Consider the following 20295-nt stretch of genomic DNA (forward strand, 5'->3'; position numbering starts at 1 on the left):
TGAAACAAAGGACATTCTATGTTTGGTTTTTTTATAAGGTGGACTGACCCTGGGGCTCAAGGTCAACGTTTCTTAGACGGGCAAGTCAGCCAGGCATATTGCATTATAAGAAACCAACCCCTCATCACTATTACATAACACATTCCTGAAGACCACCACTCTTCAGTCCTTTGGCAATATGCATATTCCTGTCATAATCTTGATCTGTGGCCTGTGAGTCCTAATAAAACCACGTTGGTGGTAAGTCTCTTTCTGACTGAAAATAAGTTGCCTGCTTACCGTCTCCTTGTCCAACTGGGATTTCAGAGCTTGGTATGCTCTTAATGAAACTTCAGTCAAATTTTCTGTCAAAGATGGTAGTTCTGTGAACTAACCAGGCCTCCATCACCAAGGTGTCCACAGTGTCATATAATATGAAGTGGTATTATTGCCCTTCTACTTTCTGAGGATGTTTGGATTCAGTCAGAAGTGCATAAGTTAGATGTACCTATTTATTCAGCGTCTCAGGTAAAACTTCACATTACTATGCATTCTGAAAAAAGCAGCAGTTTTGTGAGCAGAGCTCACACATCTTATGAGGAGGCCTGCAAGGCTCCCACAGAGACCTCCATCCACACTTCTCTAACAAGAGACATCCTCCTCCCTGCCGATGCAGCATTTTATAGAAGGCGCTTACAAAACAAGGTATTCTAGTAACCTTAACTGCATGGGTAAATTGAATTCTCCCTTGGGATGCCCTACTGCATTCTACATCCCATAGTGAAGACTGTATGCCATGGAGGGGACTGAGAGAAGGGAAAATTCTGTCTTACCTGTGAATTTTCATTCTAGGAGCCTCCATGTCCAACAGTCTGACCTTCAGAGTATTGCATTATGTCTAGGGTTTCTCCTGGCTGTTGCTTCTTTAAGTATTTTGAAAAGGGAGAAGGTGTTCCTCCAGGAAATCCCTAAATTTCAAGTCAAGGCTCTGCTGCAAATGGTTTGAATTGAATAGTTCTGATGCCTGGTCTACATTTTAAAAATTAGATTGACCTACCTATGTTGCTCATCTAACCCCCAGTGTAGATGCAGCTAGGTCGATGGAAGAATTCTTCTGTTTACCTAGCTACTGCTTCTCTGAGACATGGATTTTTCCATCAATGGAGTTAATCCTTTCTGGCAATTTAAAAAGCGTTTACGCCATAGTGCTACCATGGCACAGCTGCAGCACCGTAGCTGCGCTGCTGTAGCGGTGACATACTCATAGCTTCCAAAATGGAAAAATACTGTCGTTTTAGAGGGCTCTTCCTGAGGAGCAATCTTAAACCCAGGCTCTGAATAAAGATCATGGCGATGTAGAATACTCCACTGTGAATACTCTCTGACTTGGAGGGTCCTAGAATGAAAAATCGCAGGAAAGAAGTAATTTTCCCATTTTACTGAATGTACATGCTTTAACTAGAGCATTTTTCTTTTTCTTCATCTTCCTAGGAATTTTCTTCTGGCAAAGCTGAATGTTTTACTGGACATTCCTTAAGACCAATGAGAAAAAGTAACCTGCACTCTTCGGACTCTAGCTTTGACAAAAGTATGGAAATGTTAAATGAGAATGTTAATGGAAGGCACTTTACAAGGTAAGTGCTCTCTTTCCATGTCTCTTAATAATCACTGTTAAATTGAAATCTAGTCACTTAAAGCAGGGGAGGAGTAAAAGTAACTTCAAATATTCCATCAGCTTCTAAATAGTCTTCCTAATTTTTGCTCTTTTACAAGCGCATTTCTTTTTTTGTGGGGGGAGAAATGTCTTCCATTGCTGTGTTAAGAATCTCTGCAAACAGGGAAAGGTGGAACTAATTATACGCAATGTTATCCTGAACACAGCAAGAGAAAATAAAGATACTCTTTTCAAATCATCTTCTTATGGTAGTATTAACTGAAATTAACCTACCATTGTTTCAAATTATTCAGACATAAGAGTGGTATATAAGCTGATAGTGTCCCTTTAATTTTAAGGTGGCAGACTTTTTTATTCTAACAGTCAAATGTTTAACTTCCTGGGGGATAATACTTTCAGTGCTGAAGTTTTTTGCCTTCTCAGTACAGTCACATTTTGTGTCCTTGTCGGTGGCCGAGAATAGACTTCCCCATTCGCTAGCAGCAAGTTGACTTGGCTTATGCATTCCTGCCTAACTGGTTCTTCCATCTACTTTCTGGTCAGTTTATGCTTCATTTGACCAGGGAATGGAGCAATATAAGGCTTGAACCATGCTTTGTTAAATTTTTACACTTAAAACTAAAAAGGGAATAGAAAAGATGAGTGTACCATGGCCAAGTGGATTTTAATGTTCACTTCAAAAATAACCTTACAATTGAATAACTTAAATTTTTTTGCCTGTAACTACTGTTGCTTGTATAAGGAGGGTGTACTACCTCTTTGCCTTACCTACCATAGTCAAGCCAAGAAAAACTCCACAGTTATATATGTTTGCTTCACATATCAGTCCTTTTTTGACTTTAAAACTTCAGTGGGGCAAATCAATGATATTTTTCCAAGTCTGGAATTACAAATGCTCTCCCAGACCTATGTATGTGCATATAGTACCCCGATCCTTTTTGTGATCTTTGGGCACTATAAAAATAGTAGATCTTTTGTCTGCATAAGCCTGTGTTTTAAACTAGTGAAATCTAGAACTTGATGCCCAAATAGATTAAGCAGGTGCAATAACTCTTATATTTCCCCTTTCTTTATATAGGCAGTTGGCTAAACTGCAGGCTGACCAAAAAAATGAAGATTGTAAAGCAGGTAAAGAAAGAAAATACAAATCTTTCCAATTTTTAGTTAGTGGTAGGTTTTAAAATGCCTGTGTTTTTGTTTAACTTGAATTGTTTCACTTGAAATCAACCTGCAGTGCTGAATGAATTATGTGTTATTAGCTCATTTTCAGGCAACTATCTTTAATAGCAGAACTAAAATACACTGTATGCAGTGTTCCATCAGTCATTGAAAGTTACTGGTTGGTCAGTACTAGGGTGTCTGAATTTTATATGCATCCTTATGATGATGATAGAAGCCAAGAACAGCACTTAGAATATGTAAACCTATAGGTTTTTCAATCAACTTCTCATTGTTTAAAGTAAATTGGTAATCCTGTAATTAAAACCTGTGTGTTTATAATCAAGTTTAGGTTTTGTAAAGTGTTTTTGATCAAAGTGGTTGTTTTGTGCACAATTTTAACTGTGTGATACAGTAGTGAGTGTGTGTGTGTGTGTGTGTGTTTCTGTGTGTCTGTGTGTAACTATTTTTAAAGCACGCCTTTTTAGTGTGAGGTTAAGGATGCCATGTATAAATGTTTGCCAGGTTTTTCAAAAGTGACTTGAGATTCTGAATATGTCTGTATGTGGGTATGCAACTTGAGACAAATTAAATCTCCTGAAAGCATGAATATTGACCCTCTGTATATCTGATCCCTTTTAATCTGTAAAGTTGAGTACTCAAAAGATTGACCCACCCAAAATAGCTAGTTACTTGTGAGTAGCTTGCCTCTGGTATTTAAAAGTATTTGTATGATACAACTTTGTATAAATCAGTGAAGGAAAACAACATCTTAAAAGTAAAATATGTAGACTAAAATTGTGCACAGTTCTGTTTTGCAAGATAGGAATAATTATTCTAGTTTGCTCTTAGTTAGAATATAAACTGCATACTTACCTTGGCTGGTTACATTTTTAAAAATCTGTTAAAATCACTCAGATACAAATTATATTTCTAAGAATAGAATATAATGTGTAGAAGTACTTACCACTTATTTTAATTTAAAGTTGAAAGTTGCAGTCATAACAGTATCTCACATAATCATGTGTTTAAATAAAAGTCCAACACTGGTGGATATTTGTAAGATTTTTTTTCTCCATATTTGAGGGAAAATAATATGTTCAATATTGTATATTTATAAACATAGTAATTCCAGTCACTAGATCTTTGAAAACCAGAGCTGATGTGAAAGCTGCTGAACAAGTCCATGGAGAGAGTGGGGATGTGGAGGTGCGTCGCAGTTGCAGAATCAGGCGAAGCCGTTATAGTACTACAAACCAGTCTGTTTTGTTTGACAAACTTATAACGAAGTAAGTTTTTTTTTTTCTGTCCTTCAAAGATGGTAAAACGGTCCTTAAAGGCTTACTTACAAGCATGTGCTTGAGTACCATATGGGCTAAACTTATTAAAAATATTTGCCAAAAATAGATTAAACTATGAGAATTCTTTATCTATGTTTCTACGATACTGCTGAGTTCCAGGAGCCTTCTATAATGCAGTACCCATTGGAATGCATAACCACCTGCTCATGGCACCGCGTGTTGAGAACCAAGCTTATAAAAGGACAGTGTGGTCCCAGTCCCATTGTTTCCTTCCTGTCTGTAGTCAGTTGTAAATGGTAGGGCCTTTCTTCCCTGTTGGGATAACTTTTCTTGGCCTGAGGTTAGTATTTTTAGACATTTTAATTTAATATTTTATTATAGTCTTTGCTGTTTTGCAGCTAGGCCAGTTTGACCCTGGTTTTAGCCCCTGGAGAGTTATGACTAATCCAGTCTTCAAAGGTCTACCAAGACTGAGTTCAAAGGTGTGGTTTATGTCCTTAGAATCTGATGCATACATCTTTTGTTTAATTTGCCTTGGAGACCCTGTTCCTGGATTGTTGCTTGATGTAAAGCCTGTTTATCTCTAGCCAGTGGTCCCCAAACTGTGGGGGCGCACCCCTTAGAGGTCACAGAGGAACGTTTCGGGGGGCACAACAGGCCCGAGCCAACCTCCATGGGGGACAAGAAGGGTGTGCCACCCAGCCCTGCTCTTCCCCCAGCTCTGCTCTGGCCTTACCCCTGGCCTACGGCCCCTGGCTGCAGCCTCTGTCCCGCCTCAGCCTCTGCCCCCTTACCCTGTCCACATGCCCTTCTTCCCACACCCCCAACCTTGGGCGTTTGGGGGGGTCCAGACAAGGGTAAGGAGGGGTGCAACATGACAAGTTTTGGGACCACTGTTCTAACCCTTGCTTATAAGGTGAGGTGGCTCGAGGTTTGTCTTATGAGCCAGGGCCCCAGTCCGCTTTGCAATCTACAACTGGTTCCACTATCCTCTTCAGCTCATAAAATGCCAGTTATGAGGAAGCCAGTCTCATGGTACCAAAACACCAAATACTGTCTCGCATCTGTTCTGATTTAGGGATAAACCATTCCAAGAAAGGAGTTGGTTGATCCTGGGACCCTAGTGTTTCTGTCACCATCTTAGGCGTCAAAGAAGTATTCATCCAGACAGTAATCGATTGGTGCAGCAACTTCCTTGGTGTCAGGAGTTTCTTATATACTAAATAGATCTCATGCCACATATGTACAAGTGGGGGGTTAAGTGATGGAGTTTCTCTTTTGGCTGAGGAAAGAATTGGTTTGCTTAGTGACTATATTAGTGCTGGAGTTTTCTTCCTTTTATAGCCTGTGAATGTTTGGTGCTATAGGATGGCACGTGTGCAGCCCCAGTGGGCATTGCTCTCCTGAAGATTCTCAAAGCTCAACAGCAATAGGGTGCATGTCAGTAAATTTAAACTATGGAAAAACAATACTAAGTCTAGAAGTACAGTTATGGGTGAGTAAACATTTTGTCCTGTTGTCTCTTAAAGGGACACTGTCAATTTAAAATAATGCTTCTGACTGAAACTTGTGATCGCACTAAGTGAATAATTAGCACTAAAAACTACTGTAACTGTAAGACATTAGAAAAATATTTCTCTATATTATAGTTTGTTTTTTCCCATTTAGGTGGGTTTTTCACACAGTAGACAGGAAAAAAACCTTTTTTTTTTTTCTTTTTTTTTTTAAATGTGATTGTAAATCGACAAAAACAGTTGGGGCAGGTGCAGCACATGAAACTTTTTCTTAAAAACCTATTTTTTAAAAACTGATTATGCATCAGTTTGACTGTGTCACTTTAAGCACATCATATTGAAATTTCATACTGATACACATTTTTTTCATACTGTCTGACCTTACATATGTGTCACTTTTTATATCAGCACTGCAGAAGCAGTATTACAAAAAATGGATGACATGAAGAAGATGCGTAGACGTCGAATGATAGACTTGGAAGACCTTGGGGTGTTCAATGATGCCGAGGAAGTAAATATGCACTCATATTGTTTCTTTAGATGTATAAGGGGGCTGTCTTTTAGGCAGCAAAATGACTTGTTTGTTTGTACTTTATTTTTAATATAATTGAAGTGTTGCAAAGAGAATAACATAATCCAATACCATTTTTATTTTTGCTTTCTATAATGATGGTCATAATACATGATATCTTCAGTAACCAGAGACTGTTTTTTCAGCCACAGTGTCTAACATTTCATATTCGCTATATTGAGAGGGGTAGAGAATGTAATGTTATCACGCTAAGATGTTGTTAGCCATATGCCAGTATTTTATGTTCTAACTTCTAAATAGCCTTATTACCACTTTTGAATGGATATTTTATATTTACTAACAATTGTTTCAATCTTTTAAAACTTTGATTCTTACTAAAAGAAAATAAACTTGACTGAAATCTTTAAAAGATTTGCTAGCTGATCAGGCTTCCAGTGCATAAGCGCAACCAATATGTTTACTGGTTGTAGCTTTGACCCTCAGCTGTCAGTTTCTATCCTATTTTGCTCGTTAAAGCAAACATAGAGAATGGTGCTGGACTGGAAAATTTATAGCTTTAAAAAGCCACCTTCTTCCTGTGTGTGTGTTGCTATGGCTATGGTTTCAGTTCCTCTTTGCCAGCTACATCTTGATATGTTACCACCTTAAATAGTCTCTTTAAGATAGATACATACAGTTGAGGAACTTGCAACTTATGTGTGCAGCTCCGTACTTTTCACTGGTGCTGGAAGAAGTTTTCAGGGTGCTGATTATCCTTCTTCCTAATTTTATTGTCCGTGAATGAAGGTGCTAGCTGAGAAGACAGAGGCAAAGCAGATAGTGAACTGACTTTAAATAGATGGGCCTTTTTTAATTCTTAGATTACTTAACATTTATTCTGCTCAATATTAGGTATTCTGATATATAGTTTTCTGATTGGGTTTAATTTGTTACATAAACTGAAATGGCGTATGCTTGATGTGAATATTAAGACACAATAAACTTGGCCTTCCAAAGTCACTTTTAGTTCTTCTGCTAAGTACAACCACACTTTAATTTAGCCTTTTATGCATGTGCAATACCTTGATAAATTTGCTGTATATATATGATGTTCATGCTGCAAGGACTGGAGCATGTGCAAATTTGTTATATAATTGGGTGGTTTTTGTGTGTGTTTTTGTTTTGTTTTGGTTTTTTTGTTTGTTGTTTTTCCCTGTCCCGTAATTAGGAAAATCTTGATATGTACGCTCGAGGAAAGCAAAAGAGAGAGCAAAGAACTGATGAAGAAACCACTGATAATCCAGATGGCAGTGCAGGTCACCATTTATCTTAATTTTCTTTGTTTTGTATTTAAACTTTCTAATATGGTCTATTGAAGGGTTCTACACTACAGAAATTTTTTTCATAAAACATGGCTCTCTGTGTTGTTTGCAGTTGCAAGCTTCTATCTTTTCTTGATGTCACAAGCTAATAGAGGCAAGAGATGTCCCTTGAACAAAGTAGAAATAATGTTCCAAATAAAGCTTGTCTTTTAAGATGAGGATATTTTTAAATAAGATACTAGATAACTGTACTTGGTTTTTCCCTTTTACTGCCTTTCATCAGATTACCACATACTACTTTACGAAGGCTAATAAAATAAGCCTCTCTCCTATAGGTAGATATCCCCATTTTATGTATGGAGGAAAATGAGCCATAGAGAAGTTAGTGACTTGCCCATTGTTGCTCATAATCTGCAGCAGAACTAGGAATAATTTATATCTCCTGAATCCCAGTCCTGAGCTTTGTTAGCCACAAGAGCTTTTTCTTTGCGGTTTGGTCTTGGAATAACAGGAAATACCATGGCTAAGAAGAGCTCTAGCTTGTCTCTCTCACCAACAGAAGTTGGTTCAATAAAAGATATTACCTCACCCACCTTGTCTCTTAATATCCAGAGGCCAACACTGAAAGCAGAAAATACAGTTATCACCGCAAAAGTATTCTAATAGCATTGACATTTCATCTGAGACAGTTAACAGTGTGGGAAATCCTGGACTTACTGAAGTCAGTGCATGTTTTGCTGTTGACTTTAATGAGGCCAAGATGTAACCCATTGTTTCTATATGAATGTCCCTCTTTACTGATTTCCTAACCCTGGACACTATCTTGCATAAATTGCTCTTGGAAGTCTGCAGTCTTTCAGGTCCAGTATGTAGTGGAATGTAACACAATTTTAGAAATCTATGCAGGGAGAAGTTTAGGTTTAGTATAATTGATTTTAACTCATAGAAACTAGTCCTGTCATAACTGATGGCATTTCTTTTGCTGCCTGTTTTTGAATATTCACTGGCAAAAAGCTTCATTAAGTCAGAGTTAAGGTTGCCTTGTAGTATCTTGTGCCCTTCTGCAATGTAAAGTTCAGCAGAACTGATTGAAAACCAGGAAATACAGAGTTAAGGTATGCACAAATGCAACTTTAACTCTGCCTCCCTGGAACAGGCAATAACTCCTGGGAATTATATGCATCACCTGCTGTTGGATTCATTGTATTAAATATAGCTGTATTGAATTGTGGATAGATTAGATTGAGCAGGTTGGCTGAGTTGTGATAAGAGATCTGGAGACTCTGCCTCTCAGAGAGACAGAACCTTTCTCCCTGACCCCATCTCCTCACTTCAGTATGCGATCAAAGGAAAGAGGTGCATGTGTATCCTGTCTATACTCACTTCAGCAATGAGATCTGAAGGTTGTCACTAGCAGTGCACAGGGGTGTTTTCTTCTCATCGGGATTGTCAGGAGCGAAGTAGGATAGGAATGGTCTGTCGGTTTAATGTTAGTATGTGGGAGTATAGTATTTTCTAAATGGGCAACCTACCCTAAATGCTCAGTTACTGAGGGACAATCTTCACTCATTGCTATATTTGCTTTCCACAACCAACTCTCTGTATAACTTTTCATGAGGGATGTACCCAAATACTTGAATGCCAATATCTAAACTGTATTCTTATATTTATTCACCTAAATTTGGGTTATTGCTGATTATGCACTACATGTATCTTATGACTTTTTTAAAACAAACTTTATATTTGTGTATAATCTAAGCACTATACCCAGATGCAGTGATGAGCTGCCAAAATCTTAACAACCGGTTCCCTCCTCACCCCACGAGGTGGTTGTGGCCCGCCCTCTGCCCCATCCAACCCCCCGCGTTCCTTGACACACCTTTCCCGCCCCTGCCCCATCCAACCCTGTCCCCTGACTGCCCCCAGAACCGGGCAGGAGGGCCTTGTGGGCCACCGTAGTGGGTGCCCACCGTGCCACTGAGAGCCAGAGGGACCTGCTCGGGGGCAAGGGGAGGAGTCCTGGCGATGCTTACCTGGAACGGCTCCCGGGAAGCATCCGGCAGCCTCCTCTGGCTCCTAGGGGAGGGGTGGGGTAGCGTAGCTAGGGGGGGAACAGAGGGAGCGGCCGCTCCTCCCACTGATCTCATCAAAAGTGGCGCCATAGGCGCCGACTCCGTGGGTGCGAGGTTGGAGCACCCATGGGGAAAAAGGGTAACAGGGTTGTGAAATTTAACAGGTGTGGTTGTGGTTCTGTGCAGCTCGCCGCCCGGCTCTGCCTCTCTGCCCCCCCCCCCCCCCCCACCGGCTTCCCATGAATCAGCTTTGCACTCAGGCCCAGGGAGGTGGAGGCAAGCTGGGGCGGGGAGCGGTTCCCCTGTGTGCGTGTTCCCCCCCTCCCCCGAGTTACCGGCCCTCCTCACACCCCCCCCGCCCCAGCTCACCTTTGCTCCGCCTCCCTGGGCCTGAGCGCGAAGCCGTTGCTTGCTTCTCTGCCCCGCCCCCAGTCTTCCCGTGAATCAGCTATTTGCACGGGAAGCCTGGGAGGGCTGAGAAGCAGAGTGGGGTGGAACATAACTCAGGGGTGGGAGCGGAGCGGAGGTGAGCTGGGGGTGGGGCGGGGAGCTGCCGTTGGGTGCTCTGCACCCACCAAATTTCCCCAGTGGGTGCTCCAGCCCCAGAGCACCCACGGAGTTGGTGCCTAAGGCACCACTTTTAGCAGGTTGTTAAATGTAGAAGCCCTTTTAGAACCGGTTGTCCCACAAGGGATAACTGGTTCTAAAAGGGCTTCTACATTTAACAACCGATTCCAGCGAACCGGCTCCAGCTCACCACTGCCCAGATGTACAGACATTTTTTTCAACCTATGCCTTATATAATTTTTTAACATTAGTTTTAATAAAATATTTTAAACGGTACTCTTTTCAAAAGGGTAACAGCGTTGTGAAATTTAGCAGGTGTGGTGATGGTTCTGTGCAGTAGGCTAAGTGGTTGAGAGTAGGGCAGATATAGGTCACATGTCCTATTACATGAGTGTTCTGCAATATTTATAAAGGCAGCGTGTAAGTATGTGTTATGGGCATATTGGGGCATTGCTTAAAAAGGGCAAAGTTACGGTTGCATTGTCATCTACCTTTAACTTGTATTTTGCAGAACTTAACGTTCTGGATGGGCACGAAATACTACTTGGCAACCATAACTATTCGTTAACCAAGTTTTTTGTCAGTGAATTTCCTAATTTTCTTTTTCTTTAACTGAAAGAGAAGTGTGCTTTGTAGGCGTTAGTGGTCATTTAGGCAGTTGTAGTTCTCACTGTTTTTGCAGTTGAGGTGCTACTGTGGCTAGCCAAAGATTAAACAATGGTGATTCCTTAATGGCTCTCCCAACCTCCTGTTCAGTTTGTTATAGTGGAATGGTGTAATCGTTGTGCTTTGAAATGTTTGGAGGGTGGAGGTGCTGACAGGTCAGAGAGAAATCACAGACATTAATTTGTTTCTCCAAGTCTTGACATTTTTTATTTTTGTGTTGGTAACAGTAACTTAAAGAGCATGAGAGAAGACCTGGCATGGCGTCATTCTTCTCTCCCTTCCCGTATCATATAGCCTCCTTGCCAGCCTTTTCAGCTCAGCTCAGCCTTCCCTTTCCGTCCTAGTAAGCCCTTTGCGCATAAAAAGTTGCTGCTTGTTGTCTGGTGCCCTCTGCTGATGCACACAGATCACTGGCAGCAGCTCACTGGAGGTTTGTGTGTTACCTGTGTGCACACTGTGTTAGGCCCCAAGCCCTAACTATGTCCCACCCCAGCCAGGATCCTCACCCCTGCTGCAGCCAGGCCTTCCTGGCCGTGCCCCAGGCCCACCCAGTCTGCCCCCCTTCAAGCTGGCTGCTTTCTCCCACACTTTGGCAAGCCCCTCTCCCCTGTGTGAGAATGGCATGTCCTTAACTCTTCATTCACTGCTTTTCAGAAGTTTAATTTGATCTACTTTTAGGAGCTCCCTAGAGCCCAGCACGCACACTGGAGGAATGGAGAGGACCTCTGATCCCCGTAGAAAGGCATAGCCCTCGGAGCCCATGTAGCAGAGAGAGGAGTTCCAACCCACCCATAGGGTCAGGGGTCCTTCTCCCCTCGCCCCTCCCCCAGTGCCAAGATCCTGGCACACACCTAGGGGGGAGACTGTGGTGTTGACTGGCCATCCACCCCATCTCGCCCTCCCAATCTGCCTGAGCCCCTAGACCCTTTCCCCTTCTTTCCTCAAATCCCCCAAACCCTTCTCCCCATATTCCAAGTTCCCAGCATAGCATTCACATGTGTAATTTATTTTTCGTTTGAAAATTAGTTTGACTGCCTTCTGAATTATCTGCTGTACTCAGTTTACGTTTTCCCAAAATAAAAGCCCTTGACAGAGGCAGATTGATTAACATGCCTACGGTTTTCTCAGATATCTGCAAAGAAGAGGCTTCAAACTTAAGATGCCTCAGTGTAATTCAGATTTCATGGCCACAGCATGTCCCCTTGAGCCCCCCAGGTCAAGTGAAACTGTCTGGCTGGAAATCCTCCTGCTTAGTCTTTCTGCACATGTCCATGTAATGTATGTTTACCACATACTAAGTTAGAGAGTTCAACACTTTCCTTAACATTTTCAGTGTTGCTTCCCCAAAGAGGGAGGTAGTACCATGCATTCTCTGGAATAACAATCAAATGATTGAGACCATTTGGGCGATGATCAGAGCCTTGTTTGACAACCAGGCATGTGCAAAAAAAGTTGGTAGAGTCTTTCAACCTTAAGAAATACAGCTTCCCACCAAAAATTGCATCTTGGGAATCCTGTATGCAAATGACCCCATATTTACATCGCTAACTCTACCTGGCACTCCCATGAGGCACACCAAATTTCAATGCAATCTGAATAAGCATGAGGATTTTAGAGCGCTTGGAAGGCTCATCTTTTAAACAGAAAGGGCTTCTGAACCTTAACATTGCAGAATATAGAGGGCATTTCTATTATATCAGTTAGCTAGGTTTATTATGAACGTTAAGTATGGTTGGTGGTATTCATGGTATATGTACCATGTTGTTTTCCATTGAACTAAGGGTAAGTGTAATTTATAGAGTCTTCTGAAGAAGAAGCTGAAGACCAGGAAGATGAGGATGGAGAAGATAATCAAAAGCGCTATGACCTTAGACAGAGGAAAACTGTTGTACGTTACCAAGCCCCATTGGAAAGTAGGTTGTATAGATCTTTCTGGTGGCCTTGTTTCTTGTCTGTGGTTAGAGGCTACAGAAACACCATCTTTGGCAAAACAAACTTTCATTTTCTTAGCTTTCTCTCCTTTTTTCAGAGCTATCTGGCCTCTTTTATTCTCCCCTGCATCTTCTCCACTGTTTTGCACTCAACAGGCTAGTAGCACACCACTCTGTGTCCTTTAATCTTGTGACACACCAGTATGTCCCAAAAGGATTTAAATACTGCATTATCTGTTCAGTATTCGCTTCCATGGTGTTAACCTACAAAAGATCTTGTGGTTTAAGATCACTGCATAATTCAACCTATATATTTAGGTATTTCCAGTTTACAACACGATTGCTCTTCAACTTAATTTTATAAACTTCTAATAAATTACAAATGAATTCTACGTATGCCTGCTGTTTCCTGATCTTGATCTAAAATCTTCATTAAGAAAGTCACCCTAAATAGTCCTGAAGAAACAATAACAAATACAAATGACTTGCCAATCAGTTTTCAGTGTTACATTTAAAAAGCAGTTGAAAACCATTAAGTTTTTCATGACTTTTCTTAAATCTAAACAAATTTGGCATGCATTGACAAAAGCAATGTAATTCCTAGTTATGACTTTCATCTGTCCGATAAAATTTCACTTGTTCCCTGCTCTTTGTGGTGTTTACTCTGATTAAAAGATATACTAGAACTATCTTAAATTAAACTTTTTTGCTTTTAACAGAGCCAAGGCACCAAAGAAAGCCCAACCTATTTTATACTGGTCCGTCCTCTCCTGTGAGACGCAGATATCCTTTTAGCCCTGCAGGACCACGAAGTCCCTACTGTAAAAGGATTAACAGGTTGGTATATGGATGGGGATCATTCTCATTTATCCATATTGGCGGCAGTCACATCATGGAATGTTGCTTAAAATGACTTTCAGAATAGTAGTAATTATGGAGGTGCTATGACTCTGTTAAGGCTGGTTTCCATTTTGCACGTAAAGCAAGGATTCAACCTCTGTTACATATGAAATATACAGTCTATCTTCCTCAAATTTGCAGCATTGCTCTTGGGTATAGAATTAATTTTCTGAGAATTTATAAGTAAATCTAGCCTTTAGCTGGGAGTGGCAAACCGTGGCCACTGAGAGCTGTGCGGGGGCCGTGCCTGCGGACGGTCAGCGTCAGCAAAATGTCTCATGGCCCACAATCAGATTACCCCAATGGGCCGCAGGTTGCCCATCACTGTTTTAAATGTCAATTTGAGTAACCAAAATCAGTAGTTGCATTTGAAATCTTGGCCGTGTAATTTCATGTGTTTTTTAAGTAAACATTTAACCTTTTTATATACCCCCCCCCCCCAAAAAAAAAAAAAAAAAAAACCAAACAAACAACAAAACCAGTTCTGTTCCACTGAGGATTCCTATTCTCTCTCTTCCTTCCCTGGGGCGGGGGGGGAAATAACAAGTAGGGAAGCAATCCTACATTTACAGGGAATGGACTAGATAACCTAATGGATCTTTACCCTATGTAAATTCTGAGGTGGAATTTGGAATGAACAGTTAATAACTTGACCTTTAGCTTTTCAGAGTGAGCACATACTTAAGCTTGTTACTGTTTTTCTTTAAACATTTTATTATAATACAGACGAAAGCATGCAATCCATAACAGTGATTCCACATCCTCCTCCTCTTCATCTGATGATGAGCAATGCTTTGAAAGGCGTAGGAAATGCAGTCGTAACAGAGCATTAAGCCGGTAAGTGTAATTACGTAGCTTCTCCCTTTCCCGCTTTTGGGAGAAATGGCATCTTCACATACGTAAAATGTTAGTCTCTTAATTCTTATACTGCAGATTCTCTGCATTGTGACAACTTGTAGTCAAATCTATTGATATATTTGACTCAATTTTTGACTTTTGGAATTGACTATCAGAAACTGGATTTGTTTTTTAAAGAACGTCTTACATAGCATGTACTGAATTTAAGTTATTTTGTAGTGTATACAGTTCTTCTGCTGCCCTGTTTACAAGGGTGTTTTTAGCAAGAGAGAAACAGTGATACTGTACTGTAAAATGCAAAAGTAAACTTTAAAAAAATCAAGAACATTATTTTTTTAAATTATTTAAATACTGTTTCTAACCATCGTAGGTACAGATTTTTCAGGCAGATCTCAGGTGTGATGTCCAAGTAGAATGGTGTTACTTTAATGAAAATTGTGTATTGTTGTGTGCATTAGATTCTTCAGTCTGTCACAGAGCTAGCATGTAACATAAATTTTGGGGGATTTGCTACAGAATTTAGGTCCATTGTTACACAACAAACTTGGGATGGTGCAGCAACTGCAGGCCTGATCCACAGAAAACATTGAAATAACGAACCTATCATGTTGCTGTTCCAATTCTGAGTATAGAAATAGCCAATCTGTGAAAGTTTAGTTTTAAGGATGAAAATCATTCTAAATTCACAATGTCCAAAAGTGAACAAAGGGAGAAGGTTAATTATTCCAGATACTGCCAGACTTCCTTGGGGTGGGATTTTCAAAAGTGCCCAAGTATGTAGAAGCGCAGATCTGTAGGCACCCCAAGGAAGCTGGTGGTATTTAGGATAACTGACCCTCTTTTGTTCATATTTGGACATTGGAACTTAATTCAGTTGAGGGATTTGGTAGTGCAGGAGTGCTTATCATAAGTTTGTATAATTTGCCAAGAAAAATCTGGTTATATCTTACTTTAGTGTTTGTCTTCCCATTTCCTTGACTTTCAAATCAGGTGCCTTCCACTAAACTTTCGGAAAGACGAATTAAAAGGAGTTCACAAGGATCGGATGAAAATTGGAGCAAGCCTGGCTGATGTTGATCCAATGCAAATAGATTTTTCAGTAAGTTCTTTGTCTCAAATACTGTCAGTTACCCACTGATTGAAAGAGAGTTATGGAAAAACTGTATTAAGTTAACAATCTGTTTACCTCTACCTTTGCACATAAGCCTCCCCTCAACATGTTCCAAAATTGCCATGATTGCCAATACGTTTTCTTTTGGAGTTGCATATGAAGTCTTCTATTATTAGATGCTCAGTATAGTTGTGTTGTTGACCCTGCCCGATTTGAACCATGTATGACATAAGTGATTGGTTTTGTTTTAACTCTCTCTGAATTAGGTACGATTTGATAGTGTGGGTGGACTATCTAGCCATATTTCAGCTTTAAAAGAGATGGTGGTTTTTCCATTGCTTTACCCAGAAGTATTTGAGAGATTCAGAATTCAGCCTCCAAGGTAATGTGGCATGTATTGCAACTTGAAAACTCATGCTCTTGTTTACAGAAGAATATTGCATTTTAAATATCTTTTTTTCATGTCCTAAAGCATTTATATGCAAACTTTATTGAAGTAACAGTTAAAGACAAAGACTTTAAACAGACAAAACCCAGAATGTACAGAGTTTCAAGATTAATATAGTGTCTAGCCAAAACCAGAGACATAGTGTCTGGCCTTTAAGGTAAAGGTATATCCTGAAAAGTGATCCAGTGAAAATGGCATTTTTACGGTCTGAGTTCTATATTTCATATACAATTTGATCAGTTTACAAGTGAAGAGGGACTTTCTAGCTACCAGCTCTGCAAACTTTTCTGACATCTGCAAGTCAGTGCTGAAGAAACTGCAGTTGGAATACTAGCAATATTGTTTATTTATGGAACAAAATAAAAATGTTAGCTTCCCCTCTGAGAGCTGTATGCATTGCTAGCTGGTATGCAGTATAAGGTGACTACTTTTAGATAGTAAGATATAGTAGTAAGTGTTCCGCAATTCTGAAATACTGGGATATGACTTTAGACAAATACAGTTAGCAGATGTGATTTAAGAAGGAGCCGCTTTTATATAGTGTTACTACTTTGTACAGGAAACAATGTCAATAAATTGAAATAAAAAAACAAACCACCCTGCTGAATGAAATGCATGAAAACCTACCACAATATAACTTAGTCTACAGTCTCACACATAATTTTTAAAAACCTCAAATGTGTGTGTTGGGTTGGTTTTGTTTTTGTTTTGTTTTGTTTTTTATTTGTTTTTCTTGAATGTCTCTTTAAAATGACTTAACTGCCAACTCTAAAACTTCTAAAAGTATCTGGAAATCTGTTGAGCTTTTTTGGTCACCTTCAGACATCCTCCTGATACAATTGTCAGCAGATTCTGGAATCAGGACCTGGAAATTTAAGTCTTTTAGGGGAGGAAGAATTAATCATTTTATTACCAAGCTGTAATTCTTTGAAAACAAGGGCCTCAAATTGAATCAATCTGGATCTGATTTATGGGGTTGGACTGAATGTTGGGCATATCCTGCTCATGGTCAAGTCACTTATCCTAGGCTAATAATACTTCCTCTAACTTCACTCCCCCCTGTATCTAATGAGGTTGTAATCTCTTTGGAGCAAGAACTGTCTACTGTGTGTATGAACAGTGCCTTACACAATGGAGCCTAATCTCAGGTGGGGCCTCTATTAGCTACTCTAATACACATAATATCATTTGTATTGATAGGCCATTGGGACTGCGGACACTGGGAGCTGCGGGAGGCCATGCCTGCGGACGGTCAACGTCTGCAAAATGTCTCGCGGCCAACAATCAGATTACCCTGATGGGCCGCATGCAGGCCGCAGGTTGCCCACCACTGCTTGAAACAAATGGCTGTTAGACTTTTTCTCAAGAAACCATGTCTATATATAATCTCTTCAGTTTCTGACCTGTCTTAAGACTTCCATTTTTTGATGATAGAAAATGTCAAATTGGAAATAAGATGGAACCTAACAGTGAGCATAATCAACCATTGGCACAGCTTACCAAGAGAAGTGGGTTAATTAGTCATCAGTTGGAGTCTTTAAATGAAGATTTGAATGTCTTTATAAAAGATATGATCTAGTTCAATCACAAGTTATTGAACTCAATAATGTTCACTCACATATTAGGGAAGAATAATTCTTGGAGTATATCCTATGGGTACTCCACTGTAGGATGTGCACACGCCCGTGCACTCTCAATCAGAGTCTGCAGAGCAGCATCTGTGGAATCTTCCCTTGTGCAGTGCAGCGCTTTGTGCTCCGAACAAGGACATATAGGAAGGTGCTAGCCCACTGCCACTCAGTTCCTTCTCAACTGCATGCGGCTTCAGGTGGAAAGGTCAGCTGTCTGCTGTATTCAGCTTCCTGCCTTCACAGTGTGAATTCTTTATTTTGTTTGTTTTTTAGTAATTTTTTTCATTATTTTCATTCAGTACCTATTTACTTTATAGAACACTTGTGTTGGTAGAAGAGGGATTTTTTGTTTATGTCAGAGCACTGTTTGTTATGATCCAGGATTTCAGACCTGTGAGACTTGCCACAGGTCTTTTCCACTCTGTAGTGGACACTCCAGCTGCCTTCAGTGTTTGGGAGACTCCCACAACCCTTCTGAATGCAAAGTCTGTCAGGGTTTCAAATGCAGATCCAAGAAAGACAGGGAGACTAGATTTAAGCTCTTATTAGTGCACCATGCCATAGCTACAGAGAGGTCTTCTTCCCTCCCCCCATCAGCCTCTACAGCCCTTGCTGCCTCATCTGCAACAAACAAAACTCTAAAGAAGAAGAAATATACAACTTTTCTTCATTTCCTTGTTTGGAGAGGTATATCACCCTGTAAGACCCACTGTTGGGAGACCTTTTGTCCCTCTGATTGTAGGAGTCCAGTACCACCAAATCAGTACAGGAAAGAAACCCCATTCAGAGATGCCTACCACCAGAGCAACTACCGCCTGTTGTTGGCACCATCTAACACCTTGCAGCACTGTGAGAGACACAGGGCTACCATCTGTGCCCTAGTACCAGCATCTCACCATACCTCTGAAAGAGGAGATGACACCACAATCACTGTGATACTGCAACAACCTCCATCTTACCAGATGGTACTGACCCAGACGTTGTGTGAAGGCTGTCAGAACTCTACCTTGTTCCAGATTCCTTCCTACAGAGGATCTCATTATCTCTGATAAACCTGAGTCACCAGTACTGGAAAGATCTAACAGTGCCACCTTCCCAGTACCACTATGAAAGCAGCAAGTTGAGACTTGCTTAAGTCTCCAGACTTCGATACCAGTCAGAACATAGAAGGCCCGCACCCACACACTTTTATCTATCCACTCCTCCCACAAGCATTTTCCATGCTTCGTAATAGGGACAGATCACTATCAACATCACCAACATTGGATTCTCCGTGTCCCAAGGGTGTTCAGAGATTGTCTCAGTGGTAGCGGCACAGTGCCATCAGGGGAAATATCAGTATTTCCATATTCAGATGACTGGCTTCGCAGGGTCTGGTCACCCCAAGAAGTTCAGTTGGCAGCATCCAGAGCATTAATGCTATTCCAATTTCTGAGCCTCTGTCAACCTCAAAAAATCTATACAAACTCCAGTACAGAGAATATACTTTATAGGAGCTACTCTTGACTCCACAACAGCAAGAACCTGCCTACCTAAGAAAAGATTCATCACCCTATCCAACCTAATCTCAACATTAGAATGCAGCCTACTAACAATGAGGATTTGTCTACAGATCTTGAGCCACATGTTGCCTGCCATGTATGTGATTCCCCAGAGAGGATGAACTTCAAATGCCTCAAGATATGGATAAGAACAATATATCTCCTAAACAGACACAGCCTCTCCAAATGTGTGTCAGTATCTCAGAAGGTAATAGACTCTCTTACATGGTGAAGAACCTATGGAGGGTCTGCATTAGAACCCCATTATTGCATCCAGCGCTGTTGAAGACCCTCACAACAGATGTGTGTCTGTTAGGATGGGGAACTCACCTACAGAGAGAGACAGCACAAGGCAAATGGTTGACACAGGAGTAGACGCTCTGTGTCAGTATTCTGGAATTGAGAGCAGTATGATATGCATGCCAACACTTCCTTTAAGCCATGCAAGATCAGTTAATCAGTCATGCTGGACATCAGGGTGACAAAGTATTATGTCAACTGGCATGGAGGAGCAAGACCCCAGTCTTTATGTGCAGAGTCACTAAGGCTGTGGAACTGGTGCATTTCCCATAAGAAATATCAGTGGTCAGTTTACCAGGCCTCCAGAATACACCTGCAAACTCCCTGAGTAGACACTTCTGGCAAGATCACGAATGGGGGATCAGAGGCTGTCATCTGCAGTATCTGCCAGACGTGGGGTATAGAAGGGGTGAAATGTCACCTGTTCTGCTCCAAGGGAGGTCATTGTTGCAACTCTCTCAGGGATGGCCTGATAATACCATGTCTCTGTATCCTTTATGCTTACTCACTTGTACCTCAAGACCCTTCTCAAGACCCTTCTCAAGATAGCTCTCATTCCTTCTCAGCATATCTTTATATTGCATGCTTAGACAGGTATGGGAGTCAAACCTCCTGAATTTCATGGAGTCATAACCCCTCAGACATCTTATCAACAAGGACCTTCCGATACAGAGCTTGGAACCCTCACCCATCCAAACCCCTCCTCTCTGAATATGAAGGTATGGCCACTCAGTGGCTCTCAAGCTTGGAATTAACCTGTTTGGATTGAGTTGAGTCAGGTTTTTTTTTTTTTTTTAATCCAACAGGAAA

General features: G+C 40.8%; 1 protein-coding gene across 3 annotated transcripts in view; it reads left to right on the plus strand.

Annotated features, from left to right (window-relative positions):
- Nucleotides 1–20295, plus strand: part of ATAD2 (ATPase family AAA domain containing 2) — a 107172-nt gene that overhangs the window by 12884 nt on the left and 73993 nt on the right. For 2 of the 3 annotated variants that reach the window (XR_012637969.1, XM_074943886.1), the window contains exons 2-11: nucleotides 1471–1613; nucleotides 2733–2782; nucleotides 3939–4101; nucleotides 6036–6138; nucleotides 7367–7454; nucleotides 12565–12678; nucleotides 13416–13533; nucleotides 14323–14433; nucleotides 15445–15553; nucleotides 15832–15947. Coding sequence is in view for 2 of the 3 variants with exons in the window: in XM_074943886.1 (XP_074799987.1) it covers nucleotides 1471–1613; nucleotides 2733–2782; nucleotides 3939–4101; nucleotides 6036–6138; nucleotides 7367–7454; nucleotides 12565–12678; nucleotides 13416–13533; nucleotides 14323–14433; nucleotides 15445–15553; nucleotides 15832–15947 (1115 nt within the window). In the remaining variant the exon portion in view is untranslated. The remainder of the gene's footprint in view (nucleotides 1–1470; nucleotides 1614–2732; nucleotides 2783–3938; nucleotides 4102–6035; nucleotides 6139–7366; nucleotides 7455–12564; nucleotides 12679–13415; nucleotides 13534–14322; nucleotides 14434–15444; nucleotides 15554–15831; nucleotides 15948–20295) is intronic. The other variant, XM_074943887.1, reaches the window with a different exon arrangement.

This window comes from Natator depressus, chromosome 2, assembly GCF_965152275.1.
Source record: "Natator depressus isolate rNatDep1 chromosome 2, rNatDep2.hap1, whole genome shotgun sequence".
NCBI lineage: Eukaryota > Metazoa > Chordata > Testudines > Cheloniidae > Natator > Natator depressus.